The sequence below is a fragment of the Sinocyclocheilus grahami genome, unplaced genomic scaffold, assembly GCF_001515645.1.
Source record: "Sinocyclocheilus grahami isolate Dianchi unplaced genomic scaffold, SAMN03320097.WGS_v1.1 scaffold845.1, whole genome shotgun sequence".
Classification (NCBI taxonomy): Eukaryota; Metazoa; Chordata; class Actinopteri; order Cypriniformes; family Cyprinidae; genus Sinocyclocheilus; species Sinocyclocheilus grahami.
The window spans coordinates 457,932-479,200 of record NW_015506024.1 but is presented as its reverse complement, the minus strand read 5'-3'; the positions used below and the strand labels follow the sequence as shown (position 1 = coordinate 479,200).

Genomic DNA, 21,269 nt, shown 5'->3' with positions numbered 1-21,269 from the left:
AGTCGGTCTGTTCATTCTGATGACGCTGGTTGTGCTGACGGGACTCACAAAAATAATATGAAATTAAATATTTAATCACCTGTGCCGCAGAGCTGAAATAATGCGAAATGTCTTTAAAAGGATTTGAAACGATCATAATATAATTCATCATGCACTAAAGGAAGCCATATAAAGTAAATATGCAAGCCTTCGTGAAAAAGAAAAGCATTTGATTTAACTGCTGGATGGATGCTAGGATTTAAATAACTGATCAAATCTGTGACTTTCCATGAACCTAGTGTCTGGCAAGCAAAACTGGGGAATTAGGTTAAGTGTGTCTGGGCCCTCTTTGTTGTTTCAACAGTGCCCCCTACAGGCAGATGAGAAGGGCGCCACTCAAAATAAATTACATCATAGATTGCCTGCCCATTCACTGCTGGTTCTTGCAGACAAAGAGCAGACAGACTCGGAGCAGAGGCACATTAGTCTAAACATGGCAAGATAAGGGACATCTGTGGAAGAACGAGTCGGTCTGTTCATTCTGATGACGCTGGTTGTGCTGACGGGACTTACAAAAATAATATGAAATTAAATATTTAATCACCTGTGCCGCAGAGCTAAAATAATGCGAAATGTCTTTAAAAGGATTTGAAACGATCATAATATAATTCATCATGCACTAAAGGAAGCCATATAAAGTAAATATGCAAGCCTTCGTGAAAAAGAAAAGAAAAAAAAAGCTAATTTGGTTTTGAAAGCAGCAGTGTTAAGATCTACATTAAATGTCAATGCACTGATTTTGAGCGGAACATGGTCAAGATTGTGGTTGAGACATTTCTCTTTCAAATGGAGAACATGCCATCTAATGGCAAGGGAGGGGACAACAGGCTTCAGAGGAGGCATCACATTGGACCTTGATGCAGAAATAGAAAAATATATTCAATACTAATTTAAATGAGTAAAGAGTTAGAAGTCCAATTTCTTGTTAATATTATAAAAACTAAAGTGGCCCAGCTTACCCTACTGGCAAAACTGGTCAAGCTTACAGTCAACATCATCTTGTTCCCTTTTTGCAACATTCAGGATAAGGATTTTTTTTTTTGCACATTTCCTACAAATCCAGTTATGATGTTCAGTAACCATCTCCTCAGAATGAACAAATTCTGAATGACAAACGTTTAGAGTCAGGACATGACCACAGAACTGGTCATATAAACTGAAATCATTTTTCATCATCTCCATCGTACCAATGATACACACACGATTAACAGGGAAGAATATGCAGAAATTCATAACTTTATTAAAAACAATTTGCAAACAATTGATGCGCAGTTTATAATCCACAACTTCACATTTCCACACACATTGGCACACAAAACTCCCTAATTGTTAATTATCCTTGATTATAGTGACCTCTGGCCACTGCTGCAAAAAAGGATCCAGTTGAGCAGTCACTCACCACTGAAAGAGCAGAGGGAATGAAGAGCAGCCTGCTTCTGATTGGCCACATAGGATGTGACGAATCGCAGCGTAGCCTTCGTCCAATCAGTATCCATCAAAACACGGCGTGTGCTTTTATGAATGAGGAACAGCGCATGTTGTGCATGTGCACACGTGTCCGCTGTATGTACGTTTCAGCTTTACTGTAGCACTTATACGCATTTAGTGGAACGAATTGGACACTCCAGAACACTGTTACTACATACAAAACAATCATGACAGGGTGCTGTGGCTGTTCGAGCACATGGGCCAAAATAAAGGGTGCTTTGCAAATGTCTGGCTTGAAATTTCCCACCGGAGCATGTGTGGACAACAGCAGCAGCTGAATGAAGCATTAATCAAGGGCACACAAATATCAGTTTTCACAACCAACGAGAACAGCTGCAGCCATTTGATTTAACTGCTGGATGGATGCTAGGATTTAAATAACTGATCAAATCTGTGACTTTCCATGAACCTAGTGTCTGGCAAGCAAAACTGGGGAATTAGGTTAAGTGTGTCTGGGCCCTCTTTGTTGTTTCAACAGTGCCCCCTACAGGCAGATGAGAAGGGCGCCACTCAAAATAAATTACATCATAGATTGCCTGCCCATTCACTGCTGGTTCTTGCAGACAAAGAGCAGACAGACTCGGAGCAGAGGCACATTAGTCTAAACATGGCAAGATAAGGGACATCTGTGGAAGAACGAGTCGGTCTGTTCATTCTGATGACGCTGGTTGTGCTGACGGGACTTACAAAAATAATATGAAATTAAATATTTAATCACCTGTGCCGCAGAGCTAAAATAATGCGAAATGTCTTTAAAAGGATTTGAAACGATCATAATATAATTCATCATGCACTAAAGGAAGCCATATAAAGTAAATATGCAAGCCTTCGTGAAAAAGAAAAGAAAAAAAAAGCTAATTTGGTTTTGAAAGCAGCAGTGTTAAGATCTACATTAAATGTCAATGCACTGATTTTGAGCGGAACATGGTCAAGATTGTGGTTGAGACATTTCTCTTTCAAATGGAGAACATGCCATCTAATGGCAAGGGAGGGGACAACAGGCTTCAGAGGAGGCATCACATTGGACCTTGATGCAGAAATAGAAAAATATATTCAATACTAATTTAAATGAGTAAAGAGTTAGAAGTCCAATTTCTTGTTAATATTATAAAAACTAAAGTGGCCCAGCTTACCCTACTGGCAAAACTGGTCAAGCTTACGGTCAACATCATCTTGTTCCCTTTTTGCAACATTCAGGATAAGGATTTTTTTTTTGCACATTTCCTACAAATCCAGTTATGATGTTCAGTAACCATCTCCTCAGAATGAACAAATTCTGAATGACAAACGTTTAGAGTCAGGACATGACCACAGAACTGGTCATATAAACTGAAATAATTTTTCATCATCTCCATCGTACCAATGATACACACACGATTAACAGGGAAGAATATGCAGAAATTCATAACTTTATTAAAAACAATTTGCAAACAATTGATGCGCAGTTTATAATCCACAACTTCACATTTCCACACACATTGGCACACAAAACTCCCTAATTGTTAAAAAAAAAAAAAAAAACAGATCAAAATCTACATTGGAGGAAACCAAACCGTACCGTAGAATACTGGTGATTAATCAATTTTCTATGCAATATGGCTGCATACATGCACAACTTCACATTTCCACACACATTGGCACACAAAACTCCCTAATTGTTAAAAAAAAAAAAAAAAAATAAAAAACACCGATCAAAATCTACATTGGAGAAAACCAAACCGTACCGTAGAATAGAATACTGGTGATTAATCAATTTTCTATGCAATATGGCTGCATACATAAAATGTGGCTTTTCAAAAAAAAAAAAAAAAAAAAAAGTAAAAAAAAAAAAAATCACTAAAAAAAGGACATTTCTTGGAATGGACAAAGAAAATGAGGGGAAATAATGCTGGGGAATTAATGTAAGCTACAAAAAAAACAAAAAAATTAAAAAAAAACATTCTCTGTGGGACACTAAATGTTTCATAATCATGTGGAGATTTTCACCACATATGTCCGTGATGGCTTCTTAAGACTTCAGTCTTCAGTGCAATTCAGATACTGAAATGCATTCAACATTAAGGGGGACTAGATAAGGGTCATATTCAAAATTCAGTTTCCAATCTGAAGTTTAAAAAAAAATAAAAATATCAATAAAAAAAGGACATTTCTTGGAATGGACAAAGAAAATGAGGGGAAATAATGCTGGCTACAAAATGTATAAGCTACAAAAAAAACAAAAACAAACAAAAAAAAAAACATTCTCTGTGGGACACTAAATGTTTCATAATCATGTGGAGATTTTCACCACATATGTCCGTGATGGCTTCTTAAGACTTCAGTGCAATTCAGATACTGAAATACATTCAACATTAAGGGGGACTAGATAAGGGTCATATTCAAAATTCAGTTTCCAATCTGAAGTTTAAAAAAAAATAAATAAATTAAAAAAAAGCCAAAACTGTAGTACAGGAGAACTTGCAGAATCATTACATATAGGGATGCCCCGATCCGATATTCATATCAGGTATCGGCTCCGATAGTGCCATTTTTCTCGGATCGGGGTTTTGTCCTATCGTATCTATCATATGCTATACATTCAAAAGAATGAATGTAAAAATGTATTTTAACATGTATGTATGTATGTATGTATGTATGTATGTATGTATGTATGTATATATATATATATATATATACATACACACGTGTGAATGTTTTTAATGAATGGATTTTATAATACAAATAGCAATGCGTAACATTTCTACCATATTTAGTGCAACACTTATTTGTTCCCCACAAGATATTGTTTTTTCACTAAATGTTTGGATTTCTAAAATTGTGCACCGATTTTTCTAGAATAACTTTTGCTACCGAATTATCCACTAACCTAGTTTTCGATAATTTTGTCAGATTATAAATATACATAGGCCTATATTTTTTCATATTTATTGTTCATTTTATTTTTCTTTATAATGAAGTAGTCTGTATCTAGTAGATTGTGAAAGAATGATTATCAGTTCCACACACACACACACACACAGAGTATATAATCAGTATATATCAGTTCCACACACATCATGTAGAAATTCTACATTTATTTAAACGAGGGAAAAAAACTTCACTGGTATCGGATCGGTATATACCGAATCCTAGGTATCGGAATCGGAGGCAAAAAAGGCGGATCGGAGCATCCCTAATTACATTATTATTTGAATCACACCAAAATGGATGAACAAATCTTTTCCTAATTTCTTTGCACAAATCATTTGGTAACAAATGGGACAAGACACTATAGCTCAGATCTGATTTTACCCAGAGATCACTAGATCACCAGATCACCACACAAAGCACTCACTCCTTGATCAGTGCACTGAGATACTGAACACGGTCATAAAGCATAATAACTGACAGAGCACCAAAAGCACTTTGGATCATTCAATAAAATAACTCCTCGCTGATCTTCTTTGATATTTAGATAGCCTATGATGCAGAGAGGTTTCTTTTCCCCCATGAAAGCAAACAAGAGATGATCTCAAAAGGACAAAAACGTTCACATTGAGAGTAGAGAAATACTCTATTTTGAAGAAACTGACATTTTAGGTGTTATTTGTAGAGGCGGCCATCAGGAAAACCAGTACGACAAAGTTCATAGACAAATCACACAGCTCATGCAATTCACCACACTAAAAATAACTTTGAAACCACATTATTAGGGTACAGAAACCCATATGAACAGTATCAGACAACAGAAACCTTGGATCCTGTAGCGGTAAACCTAAAGATCCAAGCGTAAACGCTCAATGTCAAATGCGACAGGAATTAATGAAATTCAGTCTGTAGTTATCCCCACCAATCCAGATTTCATTCAGGAACTAAAAAGCAGTCAACTAACTTGAAAACAGGTCCGGATGGCCTCCGGGTTCGCTCATATCCTGAGCAGGTCATCCAGCGCTAGTGTGTCCAGGTCGCAGGAGTCAAACAGATCGCTTATGCCCTGCTCATCACCCAAGCCCAGCATGTATTCATCGCTGAGAAGAGCAGGAGACAGCGGCACGAAGGGGATGGACTCCTCTGGCTGTTGGAGAATGGAGGACAAGGAGGAACTGAGGGGTGACATGGGAGCACTTCCAGTTAGGGGCCCATAACCATTGACGCTACCGTTAGAGCTGCCGTTCATCTTCACACCATCAGCCATTCCATCTGTAGCAGATTCTGAAAAAATAAAGAACAGGAAAATACACTTGAAGGAAACTTTTTTTCGGAAAAAAATAGATATGTTATTGTTGTACAAGTTTTGCTGAAGTAGTTCTTGCCTTGGGAGACTTTGAGAAACGCAGGGTGATTTCCATTCACATCAAGGCCGTTTTGCAGCAGGCTCCCGGAGTCACCTCCATCCGTACAGAGGAAAACATCAATGGGACCCTTGGAGCTACTCAGGTGGACCTGTAAACTCTGAATGGACATCACAAAGGATTTTAAAGGGGTCCTATTATGCTCTTTTACAAAGTCTTGATTTTGTTCTGGGGGTGTACTAGAAGAGGCTCTCATACTAGGTTGTTCAAAAAGCACATTATTCCCATATTTTACATTACTACAACACCTCTCTCCCCAGTCTGGCATGAAAGGCTCGAATAGTTCCTGTATCAAATGAAGGCCCGCATTCTGAAATACGAAATGTGCTGTGATTGGTTAGCTGGGCCAGTGTGTGCTGTGATTGGTTAGCTGGGCCAGTGTGTGCTTGGCAAGCACTCTGTGCCTGGTCGGGAAATGTCATGCCGCTTACCATAGCCGCCTGCGAGTTTCAGTGTAAATATTGCGTCAATATCAAATAAATTTGAGCGCGATTTAAACCCAGATGATTGTAACCACTCCAAGTTCGTCTGCCTTGGGAAAGCTAGCGTGTCTCCGACAGTGATAACACTCGTTGCCTTCTCTAGTGCAGCTCAACCAGGTCTCGTCCCATTCGTCCATATTTGTGATATCACAAATCCCGGAAAATATGCGTTGTAGTCCAAACGAGTTGTTCGTTGTAGTTTTTGAAGTGATTTTGGTTAAATAAAATATCTCCTTTTGAAGTGGACTTTGAGCTTTGTAACATTGCAGATCTTTTTTTATGCTCAAACAGCAACATTACGGACTAACTAAAGTTGAAAAAGTGAAAAAAGCATAATAGGACCCCTTTAAGTATAAAAGGAACAAATATAAAATGGCTTTCACTTCAATGAGCTGCCTCTACTAGAACCAAAGTAACCATTAGGCCCCGTTTACACCTGGTATTAAGATGCGTTTTAGTCAATCAGATCACAAGTACACGAGGGAGACATTCCCGTTTACACCAGCTGTTTTAATCCTTGTCCACTTTGGTCTCGATTTCTTTTTAGGAGAGGGTCTAAGGGCGGGTGTATTTATGGGCTTTTTCCTGATCTTTCGTTCTAATATTGTGAAATAAGCTCGCACAATTTAAGAACGTGAAAGGAGCAAACAAACCATACATCTGATAGCCGCCAAACACCGTTTATGTTTCCATCATCCTGCTTTTGTGCATTTTGCAGTATCGCATCAGAAACGAGTGACGCAAACGCCAAAATTCGGGAATTTTTTTTTTTTTTAATAATAATAAAAAAAAACTTTAGCAAAAAAAAACAAAAGTTTAAACATGCTTCGTGGTTTTTGACTAGTGTTAAAACGAGTTAATGCGAATAGTGGTAAATGAAAACATTTACCAAATAAATTCCTCCATGTGCATTAAAAAAAGTCATGTGATTTTGCGTGATGGGATGGCATAACTTGACTAAATAGCGGACTGATCTCGTCTGAATCGATCTGAAATGTTATGGTCATTCTGAAATGCCCAAGCACACTCCGTCGTCAAAGTATTTCTGTATAATTGTCTCCTAGAACTGTCTTACACGAATGAGTTCCCAAACAGCAGCATCCACCTCTGAAAGCAATGACTGCATTTACGCCGTTTTGTCTGCTTGCTCTGAGGTGCAAGTAATGTAAATGAAAATTATTATATACAGCGGCTTCTCCTACTTAGTGATATTTAGTGCAAGTTTATCAGGAAGTGATGATTTTGATCTTAGTCTTGTTGGACGGAAACGGGGCTTTATTCACAAATGTTTTGTGATATTACAATTTTGCGCATAAGTTAAATTCACAACTTTGGACGGACAACTATTGTGTGTTTGTGTTAGAAACAGGAGTGATTAAAGAACACTGTGCTTTTTACGCGTCTTGGACTTCAAAGTTCTCCTGTCTGGATAGTGCGCTTCAACAACACGTCTTGTAACATTTAAGAATCAGGTCAGTAGGCAAAGAGACGGTCTTTTATGGCGGTTCAAATTCATTTGACCACATGAGCATTTAAACTATGAAAGCAATCTGGTCGAACGAGTTTGACTACCTCTGGAAGCACTGGATCTCCGGAAACAAGCAAATTGGAATAACGCTATAGTACACTGGCAAAGAGACATACCACATGTGCAACACTTGTGTATTATTGCACAAATGCCAAAAGTGCCCATTAGTGCATTTTGCCATTGTAAAATGCTATGTATTTTTTTTTTTTTATGACATAAATGCCATTAAGGAAAGCCAGAAAATGTGGTGCAAATGTTTTATTTCCCTACAGTTGAAAATATTAATAACCATTCAAAACAGGCCTTTAAGACCTAATGCATAAATCCAATATACCAAAATCCAAATTCGTTCCCAACCGTTACATTCACTTACCAACTGCGTTTACAAGAATACTCACCAAGGTGTGCATTTTGGCCAATTAGGTGCAATAAGCCATGAAAGAGAACAAAAATCAGGATTGCATGCTGTCTGTGAGGTGATGCATTGTGTGAGACAGTCAGGATGAGTGGCACATTGACTTCTTGTGCTTAATTCTTTAACATTAAGCAAATCCCATGGCTGCTATGTGGTTGTCTCAGTAGATAATGAGTACCAATAAATACGGATAACTGCACCGCTTGTCAAGGAGTTTATCAATACTACAGTACTAAGCAGTCAGGAATCTGTACCAATTTAGTTCTGGTTCTTAATACTCATCCCTATTCATCACTCCAGCATATTTATATTTTTTGTTGTGTCTGACCTCAATGGACTATTAGCAAAAAAAAAAAAATAAAAAACAACAACAAAGGTTTCCATGTCGAAGAACCCCAAGAGCCCCAAGCACACCCACCTAATATGTAACAATCATGGACCAATAAGAGTTTGAAGGCGTTTAAAAGCCACAGTTAAAGGGATAGTTCACCCAAAAATGAAAATTTGATGTTTCAAATCTGCTTACCCCCAGGGCATCCAAGATGTAGGTGACTTTGTTTCTTCAGTAGAACACATTTGATGATTTTTAAGTCCAACCGTTGCGGTCTATCAGTCTTATAATGCATGGCAATGGTAACAAAGTCTATGAGAGTAAAAAGAACATGCACAGACAAATCCAAATTAAACCCTGCGGCTCGTGACGACACATTGATGTCCTAAGACACGAAACGATCAGTTTGTGCCAGAAACCGAACAGTATTTATATCATTTTTTACCTCTAATACACCACTATGTCCAACTGCTTTGAAGACGCGAATGGCTACAATACCTACAATGACTGTGCACTGTGTAAACAATGAGTGACGTATACGTGCGAGCGATCACTTCCGGCGCTTGCGTAAACTACGCCAGAGCGCTTACACATCTCACGCACCGGAAGCCGTGCGCGTGCCCAAAGCAGTTGGACATAGTGGTGTATTAGAGGTAAAAAATGATATAAATACTGTTCGGTTTCTGGCACAAACTGATCGTTTCGTGTCTTAGGACATCAATGTGTCGTCACGAGCCGCAGGGTTTAATTTGGATTTGTCTGTGCATGTTCTTTTTACTCTCATAGACTTTGTTACCATTGCCATGCATTATAAGACTGATAGACCGCAACGGTTGGACTTAATCATCAAATGTGTTCTACTGAAGAAACAAGGGGGTAAGCAAATAAACATCAAATTTTCATTTTTGGGTGAACCATCCCTTTAAGCTTTCCGGAAAGTTTGTGCTGACGAGAAAACTCAAACACCTTCGTTTTGGCCAGATTTTGTTTGAAATGACACCACACGTTGATTCTCTAATTTCATGAAGTACTTTTGCTTTCTTGCAACTACAACAGTAGAACAGGTGCGAGCAAGACCACGGTTGTTCCCAGGTAAAGCAAGAACTGATCAACTATAACAGTGTTCCTTGAATGCAATGCAAGTTCCTTTGGAGAAAAGCATCTACCAAATGCATAAATATAAAATGAAAGAATATGGGGACGTTTATGGTGTTCCTTCTAAAGTTTGCGACACTTAAATCAGTGCACTAGATGGACATTTATACGGCTGTTGTTCAACATTCATTTTGTTATAGCATTTAAAATGGATTACCAACAAGGCTTTTGAGAAGTTGTCGAATATATACAACATGCTATACACGGTAAGATTTCAAACAGTCCTCGACTTGTTTCGTTCTCTGTGTGAAAAAGACTTTACATGCATAAATTTAAAATTTAAAATTATTTACCTCCTTTGGGTCAGGCACCTCCAACTTCGTTTCCGATGGTGCTTTAACCGCTATGACGGTTTGGTCTTTTAGGCTCTTTATTCTTCGGATGTCCTGATAGGTCACATAGGCATATGTGAGAAAGGTTAAGGACAGGGAACAGGGAATTACTACCATTCCTTTTAGCGCTCTCATTTTCTGGTCTTCAGTGACCATTACACACTTGAGAAATCACAGCTGACTGCTAGAGTAAAGGATATTGCTGACTGTGGATCTCCTCAGTCATCTGCTGGACGTTTCGTGTGCAGGTCTGAATGAGCTCATCCAGACGTCTCTCCTCCTGAGTGAGCGCCAGCATCTCTCTGGCCAGGCTGTGACTCGGCATGGCTGGAGATGGAAGCCCACCCTCTGACGGCAGACTGGAGCCCCTGCAAACACCGCGGCAGAAGTCAATGCTTAAAACTCTACAAATCTAAAAGGTGCTACTAGGAGCTCAAATCTACTAAACGTCCAAAAGAATCAGCGGTGCTTAATGCAAACCACACTTTTAAGTAACCCACAGCCATTGTATGTTGTTCTTTGACTTCTTCTTGATGAGGAGCACCCCCTCCAGCACGTTGGTGATGTCATACAGACGTCTCTTCTGGACGTTGAGCACAATGGCGGCTTTATTGAGATCCAGCACTCCATCGGTGGACTGCGCCAGGAGCTGACAGAACTTTTTAGTCAAGAATCCCAAGGACGTGTCGTATCGGGTCTTCTCCGGTGTGGTTTTGGGAGCTGAAATGTAAGAGGTCGTTCAATCATTCATAACTCTGCAGCAGAAGGAAGGAGGGCTGGTTGGTGATGTAATTAGATGGTATAACTTAATATAGGTGGCTCTACACACTTATCACATCAGCAAAACCGTGGAATGACAGAACGAACGTAATACCTTTGGGGACCTTCAGTTTAAGAGCTCCTTTGCGACTCCGAAGGGATTTAGCTGGTTCGCTGTACTGGTGGTCTGTGATGTCCAGCTCCAGCCTCCTTTTAGCCTGCGTGAAGAAAATATGAAAGGTGGCCACTGAACCCTTTTAGTCATACACAGGTTTGTGTGAATCTTTCAGGGTTATTTGATCACATAATAAAAACTACACATTTCAAAAGCACAGAAATGCTAAAAAGTCCTCATTTTAAGAACAGAACGTGTGCATTATTCATTGCAAATACTGAATCCCTCACTTACGTTACTTGGAACAGTTGGCAAAATTATTGGGTGGTAAATGACAAAATATGCCAATATATTGTCTGTGGCCATTAAAAAGTACCTCCCCCCTCATCTCGCATAAAAATCAGATGTTCGTTTTACCTAATAATACAACACTTGAAGTCAACGAACTAAGACCAGGGGGAAGCAAAATGGCAGTCCTCTATTACCAAAGCCTTAAAGGGTTTAGTTCACCCAAAAATTCTGTCATTAATTACTCACCCTCATGTCGTTTCAAACCCGTAAGACCTTCGTTCAACTTCGGAGCACAAATTAAGATATTTTTGATGGAATCTGAGAGCTGTCTAACCCTGCATTGACAGCAACGCAACTGAAATGTTCCAAAGTCCAGAAACGTAGCAAGTAGATCGGTAAAATAATCCATGTGACATCAGGGGTTCAACTGTAATATTACGAAGCTATGAGAATACTTTGTGCGCAAAACAACAACAACAAAAACGACTTTATTCAACAATTCGTCTTCTCCGTGTCACCCTGTAGCGCCATTTTGGTGAGTATCAGCTGGACGTAAACAACATATGCTGTTCTGTGTCAGCTGCGTCACACGGATACGCTGTTTTTGTTCAGACCAAAATCACAACAACGTAAGAAACGGGTCCGGCGTGAGGATGATTGAACCCCACATGGATTATTTTACCGATCTCCTTGCTACATCTCTGGACTTGGGAACATTTCAGTTGCATTGCTGTCTATGCAGGGTCAGACAGCTCTCAGATTCAATCAAAAATATCTTAACTTGTGTTCCGAAGATGAACGAAGGTCTCACGGGTTTGAAACGACATGAGGGTGAGTAATTAATGACAGAATTTTCATTTTTAAGCGAACTATCCCTTTAAACTCAGTGACCACCGAGAAACGTACAGTACCACTGACCCCGAGATAATTATAGATGTAGTCGAGATCTATTTTTTGCGTTTTGCATGTTGCAAAAATACTGCTGTCATCATTACATGTTAAATAGGAAATACAGTTTGATGTCATAAGCAGCACACTTTTAAAGTGCTGCACAAAAGCGCACACGCATTGCAACTTGTTTAAATGTATAAATGAAAAGCATATTTTGTAGTTTAGGGGGTAAATAAAAGAAAACAAAAAAGTACTTTATTACTTTAAAAATGGTTTGATCTTAAAATCAGATTTGCTGAATTTAAGGCACTACATGTTAAGTTATAACTTGACATGTCTCTTTACAAAAGAGACAATAGATTCATTACGTGGTAAACTTATACATTTTACATGGAAAAAAAATACCCACAAACAAATTGTAAGCCTAAATTCCATATTTTTAAACACCTCAAAAAAAAAAAATCGCAATTATTAACTTGTTTTATATCAGCATTACATTAACAATAGAAGGCTGCTAGTTGTATATTTAGCCTCACAAGTTTATGATTAATATTCACAATATAACTGAGTTAATCTTATGATATTTTATTAGTTTTATAGCTGTTCCTTCATTCGCCTTTATCTCCTTTTCCCAACCTTTTTTTCACTTGCAATTCCCTTCAGTTTTGCATTAATCGTTTTCAAATAGAAAAAAACTCAAATTAAGTCAGAAGATGTAACGTTAATTGCTGTATTGTTTCATGTCCTGAAACCTATAAAACTAAAAGTGTGATCTCTTGATGAACCGTTTCAATTGGGATCATATGAACACCATCGACCTCGCGTATGTCAAATTACTTCGTAAACAGATGCCAGTCAGGAGTTTTTGCAGTAAATAACGATTACCAAAAAAAACAAGTTAGCAAAGCATTTGGCTTAGCACAGAGTCCGCCAGCTCAGAAATGACTCCATCCCCCATCCTCCCGAGACAACAAGCCCAGGCCTAGACTCCAACTCAAGCGGACTCTTAACACTTATTAGACCAAATCTAGTCGATATTGCATTATATATTATCTTTATGAGATCTATAAAAAGCGATTTACAGCAGCAGCCCTCGAGCTTTCGAAGAAAACTTTAAAAGGTGTGCAACTGGAAAACCAACCGAGTTACAAACATTACACTATTGTCATTTTATGTTAAAAACAACATGCATTACAGCATCGTGTCTGCTACACTTACGGTTCAATCGTAAAAACAGCAGGGACTATGTTGCAGAAATGTGCATGGGTCTGTTTGTTGTAAACAATTAGCATGCGTCTTACGCATTTTTGGGGGAAATTCAATAAAGGTCTTAATGAGTTAAGTATCTAAAACGTGCCGATTAGTTTCGCACGATAAACCTGCCTGCTCCAGATACTGAATGCACACGAAGCAGCTCCAGCAGTAGCCATGATGACAGCAGAAGTAGGCTAAGTGGACTTAGCCTAACGACTTAACATTAACAGGATTGAATGGGCAACACTTAAACACAGAATCATAGCAGACACTTACCGGTGGTCGTCCTAGTGTGGGTCGCAGTCCTGTCCCATGTGTCGCTCCTTGTAGAGGAGTTGTGTACAAGCTGTCCGCAGAAGCCTCGGGCACACTGACATTATTAGTGGACGGCGGTGTGTTTATTTGAAAACGGGCTGCACTGGAATAAGCTGCACACCGTCGATCGGAAACCGCGCTAAAAACACCGTGTTGTTCACCTCTAACAACCCCCGTTAACATGACTTGTCCTGGGACCGAGGAACCCCCCTTTCTCATGATCCTCAGAGGCGCAGGTTCCCCTTTGTCCCACTTGTGCTTTGAGGCTCGTTTTCTGTCAAATCCGAGCGGGAGGATATAAAATAATCATAAATGATGAAAGCACACAGTGTTAGGAATGCATCGCTGTAATATGAGTGAAATTGCTCAAGCCTAAGACACCCGATGTAAGCGATTAAAATGCGATGCAAACTCCCTCTCGCTAGAGCGAAAAATGGCTCCAGGAAGCGGACAATGAAGTAGGGGATGAGGTTTGCGCGCGCGAAAGGTACTCCCGCGAAACTCAGATTTCCCGGGAAATATTTAAAAAAGATTTGCATGTGCGAAATCATTCGCCAGCACCGTTCTGTTCTCCGCCCTCAAGTGCTGACGCGTAGGTATAGTGGAGCCAATGAACACGCACGATGGCGGATTGTTTCTTTTTTTTTCTTTTTTCTTTTTAAGTACACCAGTTTGTCCTCTAGAGCGCGCTAGATATCCGACACATTCTGACTGCACTTGATAGGTTATTTTAAAACGGGAAAATAAGCCTAAATCTGTTCTCCGCCCTCAAGTGCTGACGCGTAGGTATAGTGGAGCCAATGAACACGCACGATGGCGGATTGTTTCTTTTTTTTTTCTTTTTTCTTTTTAAGTACACCAGTTTGTCCTCTAGAGCGCGCTAGATATCCGACACATTCTGACTGCACTTGATAGGTTATTTTAAAACGGGAAAATAAGCCTAAACTTAGATGTTTTAATATGAATTCTAAAAGAAAGATGCACGATACACGTAATTAAGCATTAAGCAAAAAGTACACAAATCTAAATAAAAATAAACATGTTTAAAACATTCAAATAAGTTTAACAATCGCACCCGAGTGTTAGTTATCCATAGCTAAAAATAAATAAATATAATATTTTATTTTGGTTACTTGCCAGGGCAACATTTCTAGTATTAAAATTACTAAAACAAAAATAAACTAACAATTTAAATGTAAAATAGGCATATTTAATACACAACTAAATTACTATTAATTCAACTTTAAAATAAAAAAGGAAAATATAAACTAATTCAAAATTATCATTAATTACTAGAAAATAATTGAAACAATACTAAAATTACACAGAGGCACTTTATTTCAAATCTTCTTTCCACCACCTCAGGATTATAATATGGGCAGAGAATCCGTGTGTACAGTTTTAGAAAACCTTAAAACTGGCCTACAGAAGAAAAACAAATGTATTACAACTTCTGAAATACAAATTGGCCATACTGTAGGGTTAACACTACTCAGTACATGGAAATCTGAAGTTGTACAGTTGAAAAAAAATGAAACTGTGTGGGGGGAAAAATGTGTAACAATTAATAAAAAACACTTTTTCCACAGTTTTATCTATGAGAGATATATATTAGACACGACAGGAAATTCACATTGGCTTTGAACATTGCAAGGAAACAAAGAACAACTGTGTTTTACTACAAATTCACAGTAAATAGTTTAACAGGAAGTTTTTTGTATGTTTTAAAATATAAATGCATCAAATGAATTTGAGCAGATTCTTCTTAATCATCATCATCATCAAATCTGATCTTTTTCCCTTGGAACGCTGTGATTTGTGCCTGCTGTTCTTTTCTCTTTCTGCTAGCCTCCCAAGAGGGATGAAGGGACTGCTGGGGTGGATCTGACATCCTGCCAGGTGGACCTCTGGGATTCCGCTTCTGCTCAAACTGTGGCCTTCCCCTTCCTGCCCCCGAAGGTCCCGCTTGCCTTTGTCCAGCAACTTTAAAAGTCTGTCTGTTGGGATTGAATGGACCCGTCCTCCTGTCAGCGCCAAGGTCTTTATACTGAGCTGCTATACCCTCAGGACCTTTCCTCTGGTTCTGGAATAGAGAAGGTCTTGCGCCGTCATCTCGAGAGCCAAACTTTGCTTTCTGGGAGGACACGCTAGATTTGGACAACGCTGAGCAAAAGACAGACTGTAATTTGCCAAGGTTTGTCTCATGAGGTTTGCTGGCGGCCTCCTTGTCAGTTTTTTGAAGCTCACTCTTTTTCTCCTCAACTTTCCCTTGGTTACTTTTCCGTTTCTTGAATTTGCTAACTTTGCCCAGAAAGAAGTCATCATCATCACTCTCTTCAGACTGAGACGACTGCTTATGGAAACGTTCCTCTGTGCTGTCGTCGAAATATTCCTTCTCTTCCTCCTCATCTGATAAATCACTCTCTTCATCGTCCTTTTCTACCTCAGCCCTCTTGGTCTCAGGTAGGTCTTTTTTCTTTTGTGGCTTTAAGGTGGTCTCAGTTTCTTTGCTTGCTTTACCAGCATTCTTCTTGCTTACAGTTGAAGACTTTTCAGAAGAACTTTGGACATTTAAAGCCGTGGCCTCTGCTTTCTGGGATTTCATTTCGACCCTTTTGGATTTTTCTGAAGATGTTGTGATGATCTTGGATGGTGGCACCTTTACAAGATCAGAGTCTGTACTTTCTGTGAGCTCTGCAACACTAGACTTATGGATCTCAGTGATAGGACTGTTCAATTTTTCCTCTGCCACATCACCATCCTCCTCACGGTCATCACTGTTGTGGTCACCCTCTGGTTCCTCATGTTCCTCCTCCGGTTCCTCATCTTCATTCTTGGACTGCACCATATCCAGTCTGTCAGTCTTTTTCTGCTCAGCTTCAGCAGCCTTTGCTTTTTCTTCTTTGACCTTCTGGTGCTTGTTGATGAAGCGAGAATGTGTGGCGATATGTGCAATGGCTCTGTCCACTGGGCTTGCCTGAGGGTCCTGCAAAATCTTATCAAAGTTAACATTCTCCTCAAGTGCGGTCATGGTGACCTGATCTAGTTTAAGGCTCCTTAAAGCCTTGATTTCTTTCATGATTTCTGCTGCTCTTTCTTGGCTTTCCTTCACCTCAGATTCCTGACCTTTCTTCTTCTTCTTCAGAGCAGCCACTTGCTCTGCCATTTTACTGATGATCAGCACCCTCGTCCTCTTCACTTCCTTCCTCATCCTGATCACCTCCTCTGGGATGGCCACAGTTTCAGATGATTCCTGTAAGAGGCATTTATTTCAGAATAACCTTCATGTAAAGAGTACTTTAGTGTAATACGGTTTACAGCAAGAGTGAATAAAAGCATCAATTTCAATGGAATAATTCATCTATAAAGGAACATTCTTTCATTATTTACTCATCTTCATTCCAAAACTGCATTCTGTTGTTTTGCAGTTGAACACCAAATTGAATTCTGAAGCATGTACCTCAGTTTTGGGGTCACGGTTCTGTATGATTTCAGTACAGCAGAGAGAATCTGTCCTGTTTTTGTTTTGTTTTTATAAAGAGAAGCTGCAACATTTTTATTGTGAAGGTTCTCATCTGCACTGTGAATTCAATTAAACTGCATCATCATAATCGTTTAACCTTAATCTAAGGCTCTGACAGTGCAGTGGCTTAGGTATGTTGAAAAGATGCTTAAATCCAGTGTTCTCTGTGAATGAGAATGATCACATACACTACCATTTGGGTTGTCCCTTTGTTCGCAATTTATTTAATCAAAAACACAGTGAAAATAACAATACTCTGAAATATTATTACAATTTAAATTAACTCTTTTCTATAAGAACATATTTTAAAATGTAATTTAGGTCACACTTTAGTTTAGGGACCAATTCTATTCCAACTTTGAAAGGAATAGTTCACCCAAAAATGAAATTTCTGTCATTAATTACTCACCCCGATGCCGTTCCAAATTCATAAGACCTTTGTTCATCTTCAGAACACAAATGAAGATATTTTTGATGAAATCCGGGAGCTTTCTGACCCTGCATAGAGAGCAACGCAACTACGTAAGGACATCGTTAAAATAGTCTTAAAACTTTTTTAAAACTTTTTGTGCGCAAAGAAAACAAAAATAACTTTATTCAACAATTTACTCTCTCTCGTGTCAGTCAACGTGATGTTTTGTTTTCTTTGTGCACAGAAAATATTCTTGTAGCTTCATAAAATGAAGGTTGAACCACTGATGTCACATGGACTGTTTTAACAATGTCCTCCTTTACTATGTTTCTGGGCCTTGAATGTGCTAGTTCCCTTGCTGTCTATGCAGGGTCAGAAAGCTCTCGGATTTCATCAAAAATATTGTAATTTGTGTTCCGAAGATGAACGAAGGTCTTACGGGTTTGGGACGACATGAGGGTGAATAATTAATGACAGCATTTTCATTTTTAGGTGAACTATCCCTTTAACTTCATCTTTTGCCACAAACTCCTAATTTGCTGCTTAGAAATAGTTAGTCAGGTAGTTGTTAAAGGCACAATTTATTTTTTATAAAAATATCCAAAAAACACTAGAACAGTTTTATATATTTTGCTGACTTGCGTACTTACATTATCCCAAATGTTTCAAAGAATGTTTAAATCCAGAGAAAAAAAACAATTTTAACTAGTGACACGGACCGTGTCCATAGTGTCATTGTGTCGCCTGCTAATGACGTAATAACCCCTCGATTTCCGGTTTTGTTTTGTAGAAAACATGGAAACACCAAAGACGCTTTAATATGTTGAGCGTTTTAATAGACCGGTGACGAACGTTCAAATGTATCTAGTATGATAAAACAGCGCTGCTTACTTTTTTCCGGAAGGAGCGGAAGCGGTCGACTGTGGCATAATAAAAGCTCCGCTGCTTTCGAGCCGTGTGTCGCGCTCGTTCAGTGGCGTCATTTTGCTCCGACAGCTTTCAGCCTCACCCTGCTTCATACTACGCCGTTAATAAATCTTTAATACATTAGCTCATCCATGAACATGATTTCTGCCCGAGTCCCGTCGGATTGCTTTGGCTGTGGGGATGAGGGCGACAACTCCCATGATTCCACACTCAGTCACGGCGTCATCTAACTACGCCTTTGTTTCTTTGTTTGTTTTGAATACGCGCCCTCTAGTGGCAAAAAATTACATATTGTGCCTTTAAGTTTAGGTATGGGGCAGGATTTAGGGTTCTAAAATATGGTCATGCAGAATAAGGCATTAATGTGTGCTTTATAAATATTAATAAATAGCCAATATGCTAGTAATGTTGCTAATAAGCAACTAGTTAAAAGTGAGAATTGGTCCCTAAACTAAAGTGTTGCCATAATTGATTCCTGTGATGACAAAGCTGAATTGACAGCGTCATGTGTGATCAGTGTCACACGATTGATCCTTCTGAAATCATTCTAATATGCTGACTTGCTGCTCACGAGAATTTTTTATTATTATCAACTTCGAAAACAGTAGTGCTGCTTAATATTATCGGGGAAACCATGATGCATTTTTTTCAGCATTTTTGATAATAGAAAGTTCAAAACAACATTTGATTTTGTATTAGTTTTTTTTTGTAACAAATGCCTTTAGTCACATTTAATCAATTGTATGGATCCTTCCTGTATAAAATTAATAATGTAATTAATAATAATAATAATATTGAACGGTATTGTGTCTGGATTAGACTATACTTGACTAGAAAAAGTGAATGTGAAGAAAATAAATGTTGTGTTTTAAAGTGTTTTTTTTTTGTGTTTCAAAAAAAAAAAAAAAGGTTTAAATCTTGTTTTCAGTATCAAATCCCAGGTTTCAAATATCCTGTTTTATTACATGTAAGCAAACATTTATTTTCAGGTATAGTTTCAAATTTTCTGGTTATTTTTGGACTTTGGCCTCATTTTGTTGTGGGAATATGAATATGGAAATTGGCCATGGTAATCAAATTTAATTAGTTAGATAATGGCACTCATCTATCAACAGTGTTGCCAGATTATAGTAACGTTATTGTCATGGTACACATACACATCTTACCTAACACAGCATGTGTAATGGAGCAACGTTTGATTTGAAAGAGTGCAGAAAGAAATATTTTCAGTGAGTATTGACTATCAGTCTCTTCTCCACACAAATCTATCATAAGACATCAGAAGACGAGAGAAGATTGTGTGAAGATTCTCCTTTTGTGTTCCACTGACAAAATATCAACATATGCATTTGAAGCAACATGAGGTTTATTCATTTTGCGTGAACATGAAACATTATTTCAAGAATTTGTGTTACTGTATAATGAGATACAGTGTGTTCTATTTGGGAAGTAACATGTAGTCATAGCTTTTATAGCTTTGACCAATTATTTCACCTGTACTCAACCTAAAATAAAATCATTTCACAAACACCAGTTAAAATACACTTACCTCAACTGTTAGGGATTCTTCATTCTGGAACAGACTGGTCTGTTCATCTGTTGTCTCTAAACTCGTCTTCTGGGTCTCCTGTGAAGAAACATCAATCTCCTTTTGCCTGTCTTCTTCTGTCTTTTTATCACCCTCATCCTCTTTCAGTTTCTCATCATCAACTTCATCGTTTGATTTCTCTGAACCCACATCATCATCGCTGTCTGCTTGTGCATTTTCTGCATTGCTTTTTGCTTGTTTTTCTGGATTTAATGCATTTATTCTCTGTTCTTTGAAGGCTTTGATGGCTGCCTTTATGCTCTGGATTTTCTTGCTGAACTGTGGGTGCGTGGCGATGCGGGCGATGACCCGTTCGGACAGGCTGGCCTCTTTATTCCGGCACACTTTCTCAAAGCTGATGTCCTTCTGTAGGGCGACCTTGGTGACGCTGTCAGACGTGACAGCTTTCAGCTCATGGATCTCCTCCCGAAGTCTAGCTGCTCGCCTGCGGAACTTCTCCAAGTCTGCCTCACTACCTTTCTTCTTCTCCAGGACTGAGATCTGTCGGATGAGTTTGCGGATGAGAAGCACCTTCACCCTTTTAACCTCCACCCTCATTTTGACCACCTCATTGCTGAGGTTCAGTGCTGTAGGCATCTTTGTGTGCGTTCTGAAAACTGAACTGAGAAAAGCAACAAGTCGTGTAAGTGTGCTAATGAAAGGTGTTTATTTATTTATTTATTTTTATGTTTTGATATGTTTTAACATCATCCTCATTAAACCGTGCAATCTTAACATTTTCAATTTCAGTGATTGGCTGTTACATGCTCACAAATACTACCACTACAAATACAAATATATATATATATATATAAATACTAACAGTAAATATAATAAAATTTACCATTTTCTATTTCAGATAAATTATCATTTACCTGGAATATAAATATTTTGCAACATTATGAATGCCTTTACTGTCACTTTTGTTCAATTTAATGCATCTTTGCTGAATAAAATAAAAAAAGGCTGTATGTATATATATATCTTTCATTTCTTTCAAAATGAAATAAATAAAAATCTCACTGACCCCAAGTTTTGTTTTGAACTGTAGTATACCTAGACTAGTCTTAACTAGAAAAAAAGTAACAGTAAA

At 38.5% G+C, this 21,269-nt stretch overlaps 2 protein-coding genes across 2 annotated transcripts; both read right to left on the bottom strand.

Annotated features, from left to right (window-relative positions):
- Positions 1 to 4,690: 4,690 nt before the first annotated feature.
- On the bottom strand, positions 4,691 to 14,164 carry LOC107562874 (transcription factor E2F3-like). Its single transcript, XM_016247617.1, has 7 exons — positions 13,688 to 14,164; positions 10,976 to 11,078; positions 10,602 to 10,821; positions 10,302 to 10,469; positions 10,063 to 10,177; positions 5,820 to 5,958; positions 4,691 to 5,718 (listed from the first exon to the last, which is right to left on the bottom strand). The coding sequence occupies exons 1-7, from the start codon at positions 13,943 to 13,945 to the stop codon at positions 5,432 to 5,434; spliced, it is 1,290 nt and encodes a 429-aa protein (XP_016103103.1). The 5' UTR covers positions 13,946 to 14,164; the 3' UTR covers positions 4,691 to 5,431.
- An 874-nt stretch (positions 14,165 to 15,038) lies between these two features.
- LOC107562881 (serum response factor-binding protein 1-like) lies at positions 15,039 to 20,794 on the bottom strand. The gene is made up of 2 exons (XM_016247626.1): positions 20,138 to 20,794; positions 15,039 to 16,979 (listed from the first exon to the last, which is right to left on the bottom strand). The coding sequence occupies exons 1-2, from the start codon at positions 20,771 to 20,773 to the stop codon at positions 15,492 to 15,494; spliced, it is 2,124 nt and encodes a 707-aa protein (XP_016103112.1). The 5' UTR covers positions 20,774 to 20,794; the 3' UTR covers positions 15,039 to 15,491.
- Positions 20,795 to 21,269: the final 475 nt, after the last annotated feature.

Excerpts from the sequence above, each read along its gene's own strand:
- LOC107562874 (XM_016247617.1), bottom strand. The coding sequence starts at position 13,945 with ATGAGAAAGGGGGGTTCCTCGGTCCCAGGACAAGTCATGTTAACGGGG. Across the intron at positions 10,178-10,301 it reads GAGGAGATCCACAGTCAGCA|ATATGCCTATGTGACCTATC; the intron begins ATATCCTTTACT and ends AACCTTTCTCAC. Across the intron at positions 5,719-5,819 it reads GTTTCTCAAAGTCTCCCAAG|AATCTGCTACAGATGGAATG; the intron begins GCAAGAACTACT and ends TTATTTTTTCAG.
- LOC107562881 (XM_016247626.1), bottom strand. The coding sequence starts at position 20,773 with ATGCCTACAGCACTGAACCTCAGCAATGAGGTGGTCAAAATGAGGGTG. Across the intron at positions 16,980-20,137 it reads AAGAATCCCTAACAGTTGAG|GAATCATCTGAAACTGTGGC; the intron begins GTAAGTGTATTT and ends TGCCTCTTACAG.